Below are 18,110 nucleotides of genomic sequence, written 5' to 3'. Positions count from 1 at the left end.
TTAGTTTGTATCATTTTTTGGTATGATCTTTTATTTTATTTTATATTATTTTGTTTTGGGTAGAAGTGAGGTCTTTTAACAAGAGTTCAGGTTTATCTTTTAATTTGTTTACTAGAGATACACCCATTTTCATAAAGATATATATGTAACTATGTGTAAGCATGTACGAACATGTAACTTGGTAATCTCTTTCTTATTGCACTCAAAAAATGAAGAAGTGTTATAAAAAATTATTTTCTATAAAATGGTGGTCTGGCCAGATTTTTATGATATTCATTTCTGCCATGGTTCATCTCAATCCATTCCTGTACCCATGTGTGACATGTAATCAAACAAAAATCCAATTAATAGTATAAATCTAAACTTAAATTTATTCTCAACTCTTTAACCATTCTCCCTCTTATTTACTGCCCACTTGAAAATTGCTAACACACAAAGGATTGACATTAGTAATTATTTATTTATTATTGTTATTATTATTTTTTGGGTGAAAAACATTGGTAACTTAAGTAACTACAAATGTCGAGACACAATATGTTGGTAGAATGGCCTATTGATCAGTTTGATCTCAAGCCCTCTATTTATAATAAACTGGAAAGAACACTGTTACATAAATACCCTTGGGTAACAAGAAATAAAAATTTATATGAACAAAAACTTTAATAGAGTTGAACTTCTAGTAGAACTCAATCAACACTCCCCCTCAAGTTGAGGCATAGATATTAGTTATCCCCAACTTGCCTACAATAGGAAGGAAATTTCCTTCTTTCAAACCCTTGGTGAAAGCATCTGCCACTTGGTCTCCAAACCTCACAAAAGGCATGTAGATAAGCCCTTGTTCCAGCTTTCCTTTGACAAAAAACCTATCAATTTCAATGTGCTTAGTTTGATCATGTTGCACCGGATTATTAGCAATACTGATAGTAGCTTTGTTGTCACAATATAGCATCATAGGGTTTGGAACTTAGACTCCAATATCTTGTAGCAAGCCTTTCAACCATAGTAGCTCACAAACTCCACGAACTATAGCTCTATGTTCAGCTTCGGTACTGAATAAAGCTACCGCATTCTGTTTCTTACTTCTCCAAGTAACTAGATTACCTCCAACAAAGGTACAGTAACCTGAAATTGACTTCCTGTCTGGAGATCCAGCCCAATCTGCATCAGTGTATGCTTTTACTCTTAGATTATCAGTGAGTGAAAAGTATTCCTTTTCCAGGAGTTCCCTTCAAATACTGTAGTATTCTGGTAACAACCTTCATATGAGTTAAATATGGATCATGCATGAATTGGCACATTATCCCCACGACATAAGAGATGTCTGGCCTGGTGTGGGACAAGTGAATAAGTTTCCCTACCAGCCTTTGGTATCTTCCTTTGTCCACCGGTTCTCCCTCTTTTTCTTTAAGTTTAGCTCTAGGTTCAATAGGGGTATCAATTGCTTTACACCCTAACATTCCCACTTTTGATAATAAATCTAGGACATACTTTCCTTGGGATAGGAATATACCCTTCTTTGATCGAGCCACCTCAATCCCTAAGAAGTGTTATAACTTCCCTAAATCTTTAATCTCAAACTCTTTGCCAAGAAAGCCCTTCAACCTTTGAATTTCTTCACCATCATTCCCTGTGATGACAATATTGTCCACATAAACAATGAGAAGTGTGATGTTAGTACCTGACTTCTTCACACATAGTGTATGATCAGCATTGACTTTGATTGGGTACCCAATCAAAGCCATTGCTTTCTGGAAGGAGGCGTCCAAACCAGTATCTAGGAGACTGTTTTAACCCATAAATTGATCTCTTTAATAGACAAACTTTCCCTTCAGTATTGTCATTGGAGAAACCATGTGGGATTTCTATAGAGACTTCTTCCCCTAACTCCCCATGTAAGAAGGCATTCTTTACGTCTAGTTGGTGCAAGTTCCATTCTTTGTTCACATCTATAGACAACAGAACTCTGACAGTGTTCAGTTTCACAACGGGGCTAAAATCTCCTGATAAGCAATCCCATAGGTTTGAGTAAACCCCTTTGCAACTAGTCTAGCCTTCAACTTGTTGGCTGATCCATCCATATTTTGTTTAACCACAAACACCCATTTGCAGCCCATTGATTTTTTTCTGGAGGAAGTGTAACCAGCTCCCAGGTATAATTTTTCTCCATTGCCTGCATTTCCTCTGCCATAGCTGCCCTCCATCTCTTATTAGCATAGGTTTCCCACCAACTTTTACGAACAGATATAGATGATAGAGAGGATATAAAAGCACGGTAAGAGTCAGACAAAGAGTCATAAGAGACATATTTAGCAATGGAATGCTGAGTACAAGATCTGACTCCTTTCCTCACAGCAATAGGAAGATTAGAAGAAGATACCTCAAAGGGAACAGTAGAATCTGATTCTAGAGCAGGAGACGGAAGTGGTAATGTGTCATCTTTCTCCACCTGCTTTAGCCAATTGTAATTCTTCCTCTGATAAGTCTGCACCTCCTTATTATGGTCAATCTTGTTTTGAAAGACCTCAATAGTGTGCCTCACTGGAGTGGTCTCCCCTTGACCAAGATCTTCACATGGTTCAGAAAATTGGGGGGGGGGGGGGGTTAAAGTCCTCTTGTATACTGGTTGAAGTCTCCCCCTTGTCAAGAAACACTTCTTGAACTCTTAAGTTGTATTGTGGTGGTGTGATAGAAATGCCTAGAGTTGGAAATAACATCTCTCCTCTAGGACTCTCCCCACCTGGAGAGGTATATAGTAAGGGCAAGACTTATTAAAAATGATATCCATGGAGACAATGGTTTTCCTGGAAGGAGGATGATAACATTTATACCCTTTCTGAGTGGCAAAATACCCTAGAAAAATGCAGTGTAGGCCACGAGGAGCCAACTTACTTTGATGGACTGTGATTTTGGCATTAACAGACACATCCAAACACCTTTGGGGAAATAATAAAAGAAGAGGTTCCCTGGAGAAGCTCATTAGGACATTTAAAACCAAGTATCCTACTAGGCATCCTATTCATAGGGTAAAAGGCAGTGAGTATAGCATCACTCTAGTATTGATCAGGGATATTCATAGCAATCATAAGTCAATGGGCTATCTCTAAAAGATGCCGATTCTTCCTTTCGGCAACCCCATTTTGGGCAGCTATATGTCTAATGTATTATGCCGAGTCCAGATAGATATCTCTGAAATTCACCATCAATATACTTTATGCCATTGTCACTGCAAAGGATCTTCATAGTGGCATTGAACTAAGTATTAATCATATCATGAAAATCCCGAAAACATCGAAAAACCTTATTTTTTTTGTTTTAAAGATAAATCCATGTAGAACAAGAATGACAATCAATAAAAGTAACAAAATACCTATGGCCAGTAATAGACACACGTCGGCAAGGACCCAACACATCAGTATGAATGAGTCCAAAAAAATAGATTTTCTATTATGAAGAGAAGGTAAATAAGTAGAACGAGTCTGCTTCGCAAAAATGCAGGCATCACAAAAAAGTTCATCATTTTTACAAGAAGAAACTAAATCGGGAAATACTCTCTTAAGAGTTCCTAGAGGGAGGTGACCGAGCCTACAGTGCCATTGCTGAAGGTCGGATATTACCGAATGGACCTGATTAGGAAATGCAGTCAGAGTTGAAGTAGATCCTCCAATTGGCTCCAATAGATAAAGTCCATTGTGTAGTTTACCACATCCAATCTCCTTCCCTGTTACCAGATCTTGGAAGACACAGTAAGATGGGAAAAAAGTCACTTTACAATTCAAGTCATGTGTAAGACTATTGATAAAGAGCAAATTAGTAGAGAAAGAGCAAATGTGTAAAACTTTAGACAAAGAAAGTGAACATGTCAATTTTTCAGCAATGAAAGAATAGGAGCCATCTACAATTCGAACTTTATCTTTTTCGGAAGTTGGAGCATAATGTAAGAAAAAAGAGGGTGAACCTGTCATATGATCTGTGGTTCCCGTATCAATGATTCAGGGAGCAAAAACTGAAGAAACATGGTAGCCTATAAAAGTTTTATCTGAAGTAGCAAGGTAGGAGTTGGTATGGGTAGTGGAGGAAGTAGTAGTAAAGACTGTATCAACAGTATAAGACTGCATAATATGTCGCAGAGTAGTTAACTTCTCCTTTGAAAAACCAATGCTTGCTGAGGGTGTTGTGGAAACTGTCTCAGAAAGATTAGCTTTTGTTTTTCCCCTTCTTTGTGCTCTTTTTTGCTCAAAATCAAGTGGCTTCCCATGGATCTTCCAACAATTGGCCTTGGTGTGATATGGTTTGTGACAGTGCTCATACTTGACAATCTCCTTAGCCGAATTAGATCTAGTGCTAACAGACTGTAAGGTTGATTTCTCCACAATAGGAGCATGAAGCATGGCTAATCGACGGCTTTCTTCACACTGAACAAGGACATAAGAGTGTTCGAGTGTAGGAAAGGGAGAACAACTTAATATTTCACTCTAATCTAATCATACTCCACATTCAAACTTGCTAAGAAGTCATATACCCAAATCTTATCAACGTACTTCCTATAAGTAGTCACATCATCTGGATTATTGGGGGATCCAATTCCTGTCAAAGAGATTGCAACACAACATAATAGTGGGCCACAGTCAGTTCCTTTTGGGTAGTCTCATGAAGCTTCTTTCGTAGCTCATAAACCTGTGCATCATTCCCCAACTATCCATATGTTTCAGTAGTAGCCTTCTAGATTTGGGCTGCAGTATCAATAGGTATCCATGGGTAATATTTGGATTCATGGGATTGAAAAGGAATGACATAATAAGAGTCATTTGAAATCCATTTATCCTGTGAAGCACCTGTGGTAGTAGGTTTGATAGTGGTGCCCGTAATGTGTCCAACAAGTCTTCTTTCGGCAATAGTCAGATAAGCAGATCGAGACCAGATCAAATAATTTGTTCCCATCAAATCATACCAAAAGAGGGTGAAGAGTGGGGTAATGTTCGGAGCCAATGAGAGCAGTAGTATCATCGGTAGTTGCCATGTTGAAAAAATTGGCTGCAGTTCTTCAGTCGTCACCCTTCAACAATAATGTAGGTGTATGAACAGCGACAGTTGCAGGAGCAGCGGAAGTTGCAGAAGCAGCGACAGTTGCAGAAGCAGTGGTTGTAGGAGCAGCGGCAGCGGCGGATTTCTTCTTCTCTTCTTCTTTCCTCTTTTTTTTGTTCTTATTCTTCCCTATTCGAATCGAGATGGAAAGAATTTCTTCTTCTCTTCTTCTTTCCTCTTTTTTCTGTGCTTATTCTTCCCTATTCGAACCGAGACAGAACTGAAGAACTCTTCTTCTCTTTTCTTTTCTTTTCTTTTCTTTTCTTTTCTCTGTTCTTGTTCTTCCCTTGTCGAACCTAGACGGAACTGAAGAACTGCCAGAAAAAGAAGGTAGAACTGAAGAATGGGTTTGCGATGGGTTTGAAGAAAAATAAGAAGAAGAAGATAGGTCTCTCTTCCCTAATCGAACTTAGGCTTTGATGCCATGTTGAGAAACACTATGTTGGTAGAATGGCCTATTGATCAATGTGATCTCAAGCCCGCTATTTATAATAAACTGGAAAGAACACTATTACATAAATACCCTTGGGTAACAAGAAATAGAAATTTACATGAACAAAAACTCTAATAGAGTTGAACTCCTAGTAGAACTCAACCAACAACAAAACAGGAGGTGGATGAATTGTTGCGAATACCACAGAAGAAAGCAACCGCATTTCCATTCGCCTATCACAAAATAGAAGGTAGACAAACTGTGTTGTGATAACAATGCAGTGAGCAGTAGCTGATCAAACAAATCAAAATATGACACCCACCTCCATCTCCAAAACCGGAATTTGGCAACCAAAGTTCCAGTTAACAATGATATATTACCTGAAAAACATACTTGATTGTGAAGAAACTTGTGAGCATGCCTAGATCAATTGCATATTTATTCATGCGAAACCTCTGAGAATAAAACAAGTAATTAAAAGACGATAATACTTCTATGAAGATCATTTTGAACACTCTCCTTTTTATTAACAGGATTTAAAATGAATAATACAAGATTTATCATAAAGTTTGACATTATTAGGGTCAACAGCAACATAAACCATTTTGTACCCCCCCCCCCAAACAAAAAAGGAAAAGAAAAAAAAAGCAACTATATATAATTTTTGGGGGGGAGGGTGGATATCAACTATCTGTTGGTTAATATGCCATGGTGTCACTTGCACATTGAAAAGAAATCAACTCCCCATCAAGAGGTTATAGAAATTATAAATTTTTATTTGAACAAGCTGATTGGAAAACCCAAGATGAATGATATGCAGGACAGTGACAAAGATCCTCCCCCCACCCCTTCTCAAAGAATGGGAAAAAAGTAGCCCTGGAGGCGGTGTTTGAGGGGAGAATAAAGATCCCCAAGGCTAAGGCACAGACCAAGGAGGTAACAGCAGAGTTACATCTATATCCTAGGTATCAACAATGGGACTGAGTCTCAAGGAACATACTCATTGTTGTTACCTGGGGATTAGGTTCTTCCCATCAGCTTGAAGGCTGTCTCCCCCCCCCCCCCCCCCTTTTTCCCTGCTTTGTATATTCTCTCTGCCCCTTTCGGGGTTTTTGATAATGATAATCTATTCATCCCACAAAAAAAAGAAAATTGTGCCTGTTCCTTGTGGAAGCGAGTGACGGTTTTAGGGGAGAAAGAGAAAGTTTGAAGCTGATATCATTAGAAATGGCCTTCTGAATCAGGTCTAAAAATGAGCTTTTGTAGTCTGTCTTCTCAGATTTCAGTCCTGCCAAACATGAGAAATAATAACTCCTAAAACCAACATGTCAATAGAAGCATGACAGGAAGTCGCATATTGTCAGGTAGTAGTTCCAGTTATGACCTTAGGAAGGGATCTCCACCCTAAAACCTGGGCATTTGGGTTGGACACAGTCACTGATGCGTGGATTAGTAGCATTACTGGTATAGTGGTATCTTGGTCAAAGATATTGCAGTTAAAACTAATTCTATTATTTTTTTCTTCTTTCTGTTTTGTTCTTTTTGTTAGCTGTTGGGAAAGTCTAATTTTATATTTACATCCTGCAACTTTGTGCACCTCTATTGTCTAAAGCCTGAACCAAGGTGATTCTGGCTAGTTGGCAGGTTGTTCAGATCCTTTTCTGGCTAACCTGGGTGGTCGAGGTTAGCCAGGTGATTTTCGGTGGCATCTGATGTGATTTATAACCACTAAATTTTCAGTTTGGACCAGTTCTTGGTTTTAATGGGATGGTTTCATCATTGCATTGCTTCATGGTTCAGTGTTGTTTTTGGTGCAAATCCTTGTCCTGCTTTCTGACTAACCAGGTGGGAAGTGCAGTCTTATCCATCTATTTAGCATGTTTAATAGGCTTGATTTCCTTGAGTTTCATGATAAAATATATCTTGCTAATTGCAAATGAATAATTGTTTCTTTGTGTAAGTAGAACCTTTAACTCATGTCTTCATCTTTTTTTGTTGAGGAGGATGGATGTTTTCCTCCAGTTACAAAATCAGTTTGACTTAACCCCAATATTGCAATTGTAACGATGAGGGAACTGATCGAACAGTGGCAGGTGGTGGCAGATCTCTAAGGAGAAGATTTTTTTAGAGATGTCAAAGTTGGATCAATCAGAAGTAACTGCTTTTTGTGAGAAGGAGATTCCCGCTGTTGGATGGGCTCTTGCTAATATTATAAACCTTGCTACAGAGTCCAACATTGATTCAGCAGATTCTCAACGGTTTTCTCAAGGCTTAAATTACAAGCTATATGTTCATGTCAGTGTTGTTGTTGCAGAGAACTTATTGGCTCACTTTCAAGCTGTTGGACAGAAGGGCAAACATGATTGTCAAAATAATATTGAGGATTCTGGGGGAACTGTTGATCCAGATAGTTGCATGATTGGATCCTCAAAGATGTCATACATTGACCTTCTCAAGCCTGTTCATCTGCAGTGGCATCTTATGACACTTTTGACAATTGTAAATAAGAATGATTCCATAATGGGGAGTGATAATTCTCTAGATGAAGGCTTGGGGAAGTTGGTACTGCTTGATATTGTACGTTTTTATTCTCACATGCTGAGAATATTTTCTTACTTGAATCAAGCGATTGGTTCATTGCCTATACTGAACATGCTGGCTTTCTTTCCTGGATTCCTTGTTACTGTATGGAGAGCAATAGAAGATAATATTTTTCTTGGGAAAAATCAGACTGTCGAGGACAATAAGCCTTGCACAAGTGGTGTTCCTGGGAGTCAAAATGATAGGAGTTCTCAGAAAAAGCAAAGACGTTCCACAAAAGATGCAGGAAATAAATGGGTCACTGTACTACAAAAGATCACAGGGAAGTCATCGACAGATGTGGATTGTGTGCAGCCATTCAACTGCTCTGGGGACAGTTCATACAGGGGTGATTCTTTTGACTTATGGGATGTGGAAACTTTCAGGCAGGGTCCTCGGGGCATTTCAAAGGATGTCTCATGTCTGTTGCATGTGTTCTGTGCCGCTTATTCTCACTTGCTTTTGATACTTGAGGACGTAGAGTTCTATGAAAAACAGGTAAATTAATGATGGGTTTGGTTTAGTGGTCCCAAATCATCTACCTGTTTTATTATTTTAAAATGAGTGTTGTTTTTGTCCTGAGATAGGATCCTTTCAAGCTGGAAGAACAGCAAAAAGTTGCTTCAGCTCTCAACACTTTAGTGTATAATGGTTTGTCTCATAGTAATGGCATTCAAAATATGCCATTAATGGATGCTGCCGTTAGGTGCCTTCATTTGTTATATGAGAGGGATTGCAGGCACCCATTCTGTTCCCCTTCTCTATGGCTTTCACCTGCTAGAAAGAATCGGCCTCCAATTGCAGCAGCCGCAAGGGCTCTTGAAGTTATATCCACCAACCTGAGATTGAGTGATGTCTTCTCTATTTCAGGCATGAGTTCTGTTATAGCTACTATTCCACATGTATTTCCTTTTGAAGAAAGGTAAGCTTTTCTTAGACTTTCAAAGATTAAGTCCTTTTTTTCTTTATTGTGTGTACACGTTTCCATAACTGTCAATGTCACTCTAGTATTTGACCCCCCCCCTTCCAATGCCTTGGGTTGCTTACTTGCTTAGTGCTTTGACAACTATGACACTAGTACTCCGGCCACAGTTGTCAAGGCATCTAGGCATCCAAACACCTTGGTCAACTTGGTCACGTAGGCAGGCGCCTTGGACACCTTGCCTGTCTACATGGTATCAACTTGCCTTTCAGCGCTCTTTGACACCTTGGTATGGATGGGCATCATGACAGCCATGCTTCCGGCACCGCTGTTGCTTCCCACGTATTGGATGCTTCTTGTGATTTAGTCTCAAAACTGCAAATAATTGTATTTTGGGGCTTGTAGGAATTATCAACTTCTTTAGGAGATTCCATTGTTTAGAGAGGAACCTTGGAGCGATATGAGAAATACAAGGTTGGGGAGGGCCAATGTACATATTTTCTGATGGGTGTGGTGTTGGGAGATCAGGCATATAAGAGATCTCACCTATGAGGATTGTGGATCAGAAGAGAAGTTTGCTTGGCAACTTCTAACATTCAGTAAAGGAGGAAAATAAAAAATTGGTGCAATAAACCTGAAGTTGTGAAGTGTCAACAAAAGAACTGTTTCCTTGGACTCATCAGGTACTGCCGCAATAATTTGGCTGCCCTTCTGTATCATTTACAAGGGCAACCCTCTTAATCACTGATGAAATGACCGTTGGGTCATTATGTCATGCTGTCAAGTCCATTAAGAACTATAGACCAATTCCCCACAAAATGGAACTGATGTAAGGCCTGTCACCCCACACTTGTCCATGAAAGCTGAAACGAGCAAAGCCCACTTGAGTATGATGCTGAAGAAACATTTCTGAACTACCCTTCATATACATGTAAGGCCTCTGCTACCCCTAAAGTTGTGACAGTAAAAGCTGAAAAGATTAAAGTACATTGTACACTGAGTGGCATTGCTTTACCTTCTTTTGGAGTTTTGTTATACAAACAGGATTTTTGACCTTACTAACCCATTTGTCAGGGTTCAGATGTTTAGAGAATTTATCAAGTCAGATAAAGAATCTAGAAGAATGGCTGGTGAAGTGGCTCGACCAGGTCCAGGTTCAATAGAGATAGTTGTTCGCCGTGGTCATATAGTAGAAGATGGATTTAATCAATTGAACTCCCTTGGATCAAAGTTAAAATCAGGAATTCATGTTTCATTTGTCAGTGAATCTGGCCTTCCCGAAGCTGGCCTTGATTATGGTGGATTATCCAAAGAGTTCTTAACTGACATCTCAAAAGCAGCCTTTCACCCTGAGTAAGTTTGAACTTTGAATGAGGCCTTAGCTTTGTGGTTTTCTGTCTTTCTTCAATTGAATAATTTTATTCTTCAGTTCCAACGGTTAAAAAGTGTGCGTCTAGATTCTAACAGAAAGTGTATTCCTCTGTTGTTGCAGATATGGTCTTTTCTCGCAGACTTCAACTTCTGAGAGACTTTTGATTCCCAACACGACCGCAAGACTGAAAGATAATGGAATCCAGATGATTGAGTTCCTTGGGAGGGTTGTTGGCAAAGCACTTTATGAAGGAATTTTACTAGATTATTCTTTTTCTCATGCTTTTGTACAGAAGCTTTTAGGCCGATATAGCTTTCTTGATGAACTGTCGATACTAGATCCTGAGCTGTATAAGAATCTGATGTACCTAAAGGTAAATTCTGGTATTAAAATAGAGTTCGTTTCAAGTCTCAAAAAATGCCATTCTCATTATATTTTTTCATTTTCCCCCCCTCATTTCAAGAATCCTTTTTTGGGCCTAGGATTATGATACACTGCCTGTCTACAAAATTTTAGTGGACAGGAAAAAGTGTGTTGTAAGATTAGAAGAAAATAATGATCAAGCTGGGATTTGATCCCAAGACCTAGCCACGCCAATCCAAGGTCCTTCCCACTGAGGTGGGTGGCATCTTCACAGAAAATCATTTTTCCTGCAGGGTGAAGGTGGGGTTGGAGATAAATACACTGGGGTGGATGTTGTGGTCCAGAAAACTTGGGCTTTAGTGAACTTACCTACCTACGTGACCCAGTCCCTCTTTTTTCTCTAGCTTGTTCTTCCAATGGAAAAGTGAAGTAAAACCTCTTTGAATCAAAACATTTGAACATCTAAAGATCTGAGGAGCAGTGATCAGATAATTAAGCCTCTGCAGACAACATACAGAAGGGGGTAGCATTTCTGAAAAAAGTTAGTATGAGATTATCAGCTGGAACTTCATTCAAGTGTATCGTGTGTTTATCAGTGTTGTATCAGGAAGTCACGCACTCATGCTCCAAATACCTGGTTGCTCTCAATTCGTTTAGTCCCTTTTTCTTTTTTTTTTACGGCGGGGTGGTGTTTTTGGTTGGGGGTTGGGGTTATCATATGGTGTGAAATTGGTTTTTGCTTAATGCACTGCCTCGGTTTGTCTGATGATGAGCCCTTGTTATATTTGTACAGCATTATGATGGTGATGTCAAGGATCTCTCTTTAGATTTCACAGTCACTGAAGAATTGCCTGGCAAACGGATTGTCATTGATCTTAAACCTGGTGGGAAAGATATTGCTGTTACAAATGAGAATAAGTTGCAGTATATCCATGCAATTGCAGATTATAAACTCAACCGTCAGGTTTGTAAATGTAGTTCTAGATACTCAAGTTATTGAAATCACTCATTTGTGAATACTATATCTTCCTTGTTTTTGATATCGATTTGCAGATACTGCCTCTGGCAAATGCATTTCGTAGGGGGTTGGTTGATCTCATATCTCCATCTTGGTTGAGATTATTTAATGCCAGTGAGTTCAATCAGGTATTTATCCTTTTCACATACATTTTGTGGCCATAGTCTGATATCTTAAATTTGATCCTGGAATTCAATTATCATTTGATTACCTATTTAAGGTGTGGCTTCTCTGTTTTATTTTTATGTTTAGACTTCGATTTCTCAGTCGCGAATATCCGTTATTTGATTTTTGAAATCAATTTATCCTTTTCTAGTACATCAGGGATCTACCTTAACCCTTATTTGTCTGCACTTACCATAGATAAACTAACCAAGAGCATTCAAGATGATGTCCCATGGTGAATGGTCTTTGCAGATGATATTGTTCTGGGAATAAGATTGAAGCATGTATTAATGCTGAAGTAGAGATTCAGAGGTCAAACTTTGAAACAAGAGGATTTAAGATTAGGAAAATGATGTTAGAGTATACTATGATGGATGTCAAAACCATGTGGATTGAGGAAAAGAGAGATGCTGCAACATAACGATTTTTGATATTCAGGGTCAATAATAAGTAAAGGTGGCATAGAGGATGATATTTCGAGTATTAAAGTGGGATGGATGAAGTGGAGAGGTGCATCTATAGTGTTATGTGACTGATGTGTTTCCATGAAGTTCAATGAAAGATTTTACAGGATCATTGTACGACAGTTATGATCACATCCAGAATTTAGTCTTCACGAATGAGAATGTTAAGATGGATGAGTGGCAAAACTAGAAGGGATGAAGTAAGAAATGAAGTCTTTGAACTGACTTGACAGTTGCCTTGCCATTGACAAGCTTTGTGTTGAGGTAATTATAAAAAAAATAAAATAAAAAATTGAATTCATGCTGTTCTTCCATTCACATGTATGAAAGCTGCAGAATTCATGAATCACAAAACCCTTGATTCTGGAGGGATGGTGGTTGGAGATTCTTGGTTCTGTTATGGATAAAGGAAGAAGATGAGTGAAGGGTATATTTTTTTCACCCAGCTCTTTAAAGTTAGGGATAAGTGGAATGGCTTCTCTCTCATCTAGCTCTATGAAGTTAGGGAAGAGGGCATTTTGGGGTTCAAATGAAAATAAAACAGTGTAAATCGACAGTTTCTTTGACGGAAGGGGTTTGTTTGTCATGTTTGATGCATACGAGGGGAGATTTGTAGCTTTCATATTTAGGAGGCAGGATGTCTGGTGGGGTGGATGGGTTGGTGGAGGAGATCAGCATTATGTAAGGTACCAGGGGAGGGTAGTGCGATTTACTCTTTACTTAATTAGCGCGTGTATCTTGTGACTTCTGTTACAGATTCCCTTTTATCTTTACAATTGATGCTATGACTGATTCTTCACTGGTTTCTAAAGTACCTCATATTTGAGGATATATTCCAATAGCTGTTCATCTTAGTCTCTCCAGTTGTATGTGATTACATGCTATTTTTCTATTCACATATGCAGTTGCTTTCTGGTGGAAACCATGACATTGATATTGATGATTTGAGAAGTAACACACGGTATACTGGTGGCTATTCTGAGTGTAGTCGGACAGTAAAGCTTTTTTGGGAGGTATTAGTCCAATAGCAGCTTTCTTTTCTCCTTATGTATGGGTGCATATTCTCTTATTTTCATAATTCTGCTTCCTTGCTGTTAGTTATAGCCTAGACTGCTGTAGTTTGTGTTTTCCCAATGCATCTCTTCACTAAGTATGCTTGCTTTGATAGAATACGTTGCTTTTTTCTTTCTCTACTTTTCTGAAAAAGGGCTTACACAATCAAAGACATGGCAATGACATTTATGTATGAGATTTCTCTTTATGATCTAAATGAATAATAATTTATTTTCTGCATTTTTTCCTGTTACTCAATCATTATAGATCATATAATGGTTATTTAAAACGAAAAGGGCGAACCTGGTGCTGAAGGCTTCCACTCAAGCACAGATCCAGGGGCTAATTTTCCTACACAGTTTTGACCCCCAACAATCTTTTCTGAGAGGCTATTTTGCATATATTGGTTATTTATCATACAAAATTAATAATTCCCATCTTTTCCCATGAAAGACGCAATAGACTTCGATATAAAAAAAGATAGGGTAAAAGTTTTTCTAGTCTGGCAACTGGCAAGGCTAGAGTATGTTCCTGGACCATCTCATGGGTTGACGTGTTCCCTTGTACTTTCATCTGTCTATTTCTTTCTACAAAAGTTCCGGTTTTGCCCTAGACTTTTAAAACCTTATTTTCCCACTGGGAAGACCCTTTACTGGCTGAAAATTGATATGCAAAGGACTTTTAGGTCCACCTTTCCACAGAATCATTTCAACTCTCCAATCTGCCATGTGCCAGATATTTTTGCCCAGTCAAGGGAAACTCTTGACCTGTTGAACTAGAAAAACTTGAAGTTCTAATTATTCTGCGGCCTTTTTGAACCTTTAAAGGTGGGGTTTTGCTACTGCACTAGTTAAAGGACTTGCAGAGGGATGCGTTTTTTAACTACCGGCGGAAGCCGATGTACCAAATAACAGACTAATGAATAGTTACAGGGAAGAAATGGGAAGGGGATGGGATGCAAGTTGTCAGCTAAACTGTTAATCTGATCTCATTCCTTAAACACAACTCAAAGAAAATTGCATATGTACCTCTAGACGAAATGGACATTTCCTTTCTAATGAGATGAAGACTTCTCCAATGCCTGTGGCCAGGTTTCTCATGTAGCCAGCTAATGACAGATGATGAGTCTCTCTTATCAGTAAAAATATGTCTTTTTCCTTTTCTGATTCATGGTGTTGCAGGTTATGGCAGGATTTGAACCAAAAGAGCGCTGTTTAGTTTTAAAGTTTGTGACAAGTTGTTCTCGGGCTCCACTACTTGGGTTCATACACTTAAAGCCTCCCTTTACTATTCACAAGGTAAGATCTTTTCCTCACAATAATGCGGGCAGAATTGACCTTTTATGTCATATCATTTTGTTTTCTTATGAGAGTTTACAACCCATTGGATGGTCATATATAACTTCTTGCTGATTGTCATGAATATTTTATGGGCTGGCAAAAAAAGGAGGGGGTGGGAGTTGAGGGTTGGGATGCCTCTACCTCCCAATGTTGAGCCATTACTTCAAAAAAATGATATCAAGATGTGGAGGTGAGGATACTACATGGTCAAGGTTCAAATCTTACTAGCAGCATGGCATAGCACTTTCTCACTCATAATGGCCATTACACTGCTGTTCACTGGCTATGTGGGTTCCTGAAAAAGGTGAGTTTAGAAATGGTCCTTGCAAAGTGGTGCTTTTTGAGACTTGATCCTTGGCATGTGCCTAGGACCATTTTTCACAATGTATAATAGGGTAGTGGCTTGGGGGGGGGGGGGGGGGGTGATGTGTGGACTGTGAAGAATAAGGATCTGGATGCAGTAGCATTATAATGGCTGGACATGCATTACCCAACCTGGAAATGCTGACTGCTACATTCAGGTCAAAACCCGTTTTTCTGTTCCATAGGGGTTAGTTGGGGAATATACTGTAGTTGTCTGGGTTATTCTTGAGGGTGGGCCATTCTCCATGCCTGAAATTGGAGAAACTCAAGACAATTTGGGTAGTGGAGGTGATATGGCGATTTATTAACTTTCGAATATCATTTGGGAACTCTGAACTCTGAGTGTTAATGCTGCACATTGATCATTCCTTTTTATGTGCCAATGTCAATGAAGGTAGTAAGTAAACAGCATCTCGAATTCTGTTGCATGTAATATCTTATGTATTGGGAATCTGCTGCTGGAGCAACCTATTTTATTCTGACATTTTCCCTTAAAATATTTGTAACTTACTTTTGGAGTTTGGGTCTTGTTTGTAATCTCTTCTTAATTTTTCATTAATAAATGACTTAAATTCTATTAAAACAACAACAACAGCAAGCCTTGTCCCAACTAAATGGGATTGGCTAAATGGATTCTTGCCTTCCAATCAGCTCTATTTGGGGTCATGCTAGATACAAGGCATGAGCTATGCATATCCTTTCTCACCACTTAAAATTCTGTTAGAACGAGGTGAAGAAAATTCTTGAAGAGAATACAGTGCAGGGTATTTTTAAAGATATGATAATTATTGCATAGAGATATTGAGTCATGCAATGTCACAAATTTGGTTATGCATGATTAAAATTGTCATTGTTCTTTGTACATAACAAGATGCCCTTGTCCCAGCTAAATGTGGTCAGTACATGGAGGTGTGTAATATATATTGTTGAACTGACTCCCAGTATCATAACTGCACCATCAATCTCAGATCTGCTTGGCTGAGTCGCTTTGTATTACTTTCTAGTTTGGTCTTTTTTTGATGCTTCGACTCTGGAGAAAACTGGAGTCAAGATTTTGAGTGTGGCTGAATTTAGATTAGCTGGCATTCTGAGTTGAATTTTTAGGTTTCCAGGGTAGGATGTGTTTTATTTTGAATTGTGAATTTTGTTGTATTTAGGTTGCATGTGATGTGCCTGTTTGGTCACTGATTGGCGGGCAGGATGTGGATCGCCTTCCTTCAGCTTCCACATGCTACAATACACTAAAGGTATATAACAAACAAAAGCTCTCAACCTCTGAAACATTAGTCTTTCCCAGCAAAGCAATACATAACTGAAACATTTGCATTTTGAACATAATATATCAGGAAAGGTCAGCTATTTGCTTGTCATTTATATTATTGCCAGTGTACTACTTTTCTTATCTTACCAAATTCTGTTTGTGCTTGCTTCATTTCAGCTTCCAACATATAAACGTCCGAGTACTTTAAGGGCGAAGCTTCTCTATGCGATAAACTCTAATGCAGGGTTTGAACTCTCTTAGGATGATAAACATGAATGCCAAAGCTGACGAACTTTGGTTATCTTCTGATGTCCCTGCCCCTGACCTTGGACATGCAAAAAGACTGTTGGTGCTTCGTCATGGTGACTTGTGCTTCTACTTCAGTCGATAGCATCTTCTGGTATTTAAATGTAACACCACTAGTACGTGTTGCATATTGTAATTAGTGTTAATGGTGCGTGTTTTCCTTTCCTGAAACAGAATCTTATTTCCTTGAAATCTTCAAGCGAGGTGCTCTACTGTCATTAGTCAATATCAAAAGTGCCGTGATGTATAAATGTTAATAATTACTGAATGATGGGATATTAATGTAAGATCACATGTTCATTTTTTGAACTTACCATTCGGGTGGAATTTTTTTTGTTTTGTTTTTCTTGCTCTTTAAAGAGGTTTGGGGTTTTAGTTTTTAAATTCTGAAAAATGTTTTCTTGTCATAAAATTGTTTGTTTTATTTCATCTGTCATAATAAAATCACCAGTGAGAATCGCAATTGTGTCTTATTGCCTCGTATTCCAGCATCCAGTTTTGAAGCTATAATGTGAATTACTTAAGGACTTTGCAAGACATTTTATTTGCATGGTTAACTGTCCAAGATTTGCCCTACTTCCTTGGCTCACCCTCTTGATTCCCTTTTATTATCGATAGGGATTGGGAAAAGAAACAAAAGAAAGGTTAACTGTTCAAGATTTCCCGTACTCAAGTCTTCCTTTTGTTGTTCCTTCATATTGATTCTGACTAACATCAATCAGAAACCCTAAGGTCAGGCCATTAGACTCACCAAAACGGAAATGCGAAGAACATTAATAAATCTCTTTGATTGCATTCAACTAATCTCCAAATTTTATTTCAAGGGACTTGGGTTTGATAGGGTAGGCGTGACATGTCTTCAAGAAGATCATAGGACATGAGTCCCCAACATCTAATTCTGCTTCTCAATAATTGGATTCTGGCAAGGGTGGAAAGAATTATGGTGAGATAAAGGAGTTGCAGGGTGGTGACCAGGAGGTCTTGCAATGGTTTTGTCAGATGAATTGGAGAAAAAGAGACGAGGCAAACACAAGACAATCGGATGGTCTAAAATATGTCTCGCATGTTTTTTAACATGCATTACAGTGCACTGAAAGAAAATTTTACCGAGTTACAGGTCTCTCTCCTTCCCAATCTCCACCACCTAAACGTAACCGCTCTCTGTGAGAACAAAACTGAAACTTTGAGCTTCGGCTGTGACCAAGTTGCTTCTGGCGTTGCCGGTTGACACCATATAGACCAGACTCTTATATGACGACTTTGAATGACTTTGTAAGTAACTGAGATGGTGGGTATTCTTTTTGTTCATGCAAAGGCTTATATGGAGAACGGGGGAGAGAGAATGGTCGGTGAGGCAGCGTGCAGGGAAGGAGTGAGGGAGTTCAGTT

At 38.8% G+C, this 18,110-nt stretch overlaps 1 protein-coding gene across 1 annotated transcript in view; it reads left to right on the top strand.

Annotated features, from left to right (window-relative positions):
- The window catches only part of UPL7 (ubiquitin-protein ligase 7), a 29,177-nt gene extending 11,775 nt beyond the window's left edge, over positions 1-17,402 (top strand). Inside the window, exons 5-14 of the mRNA XM_089149620.1 lie at positions 7,619-8,593; positions 8,683-9,017; positions 10,092-10,370; positions 10,510-10,762; positions 11,546-11,716; positions 11,806-11,898; positions 13,305-13,412; positions 14,634-14,750; positions 16,313-16,402; positions 16,594-17,402. Coding sequence (XP_089005746.1) covers positions 7,619-8,593; positions 8,683-9,017; positions 10,092-10,370; positions 10,510-10,762; positions 11,546-11,716; positions 11,806-11,898; positions 13,305-13,412; positions 14,634-14,750; positions 16,313-16,402; positions 16,594-16,677 — 2,505 coding nt within the window. The 3' untranslated portion in view covers positions 16,678-17,402. The remainder of the gene's footprint in view (positions 1-7,618; positions 8,594-8,682; positions 9,018-10,091; positions 10,371-10,509; positions 10,763-11,545; positions 11,717-11,805; positions 11,899-13,304; positions 13,413-14,633; positions 14,751-16,312; positions 16,403-16,593) is intronic.
- The last annotated feature ends 708 nt before the right edge of the window (positions 17,403-18,110 follow it).

This window comes from Hakea prostrata, chromosome 3, assembly GCF_041222555.1.
Source record: "Hakea prostrata isolate BN-2017 chromosome 3, UWA_Hpros_2, whole genome shotgun sequence".
Classification (NCBI taxonomy): Eukaryota; Viridiplantae; Streptophyta; class Magnoliopsida; order Proteales; family Proteaceae; genus Hakea; species Hakea prostrata.
Note: the sequence above shows the minus strand (reverse complement) of the source record. Positions and strands in the feature narration are given on the sequence as shown.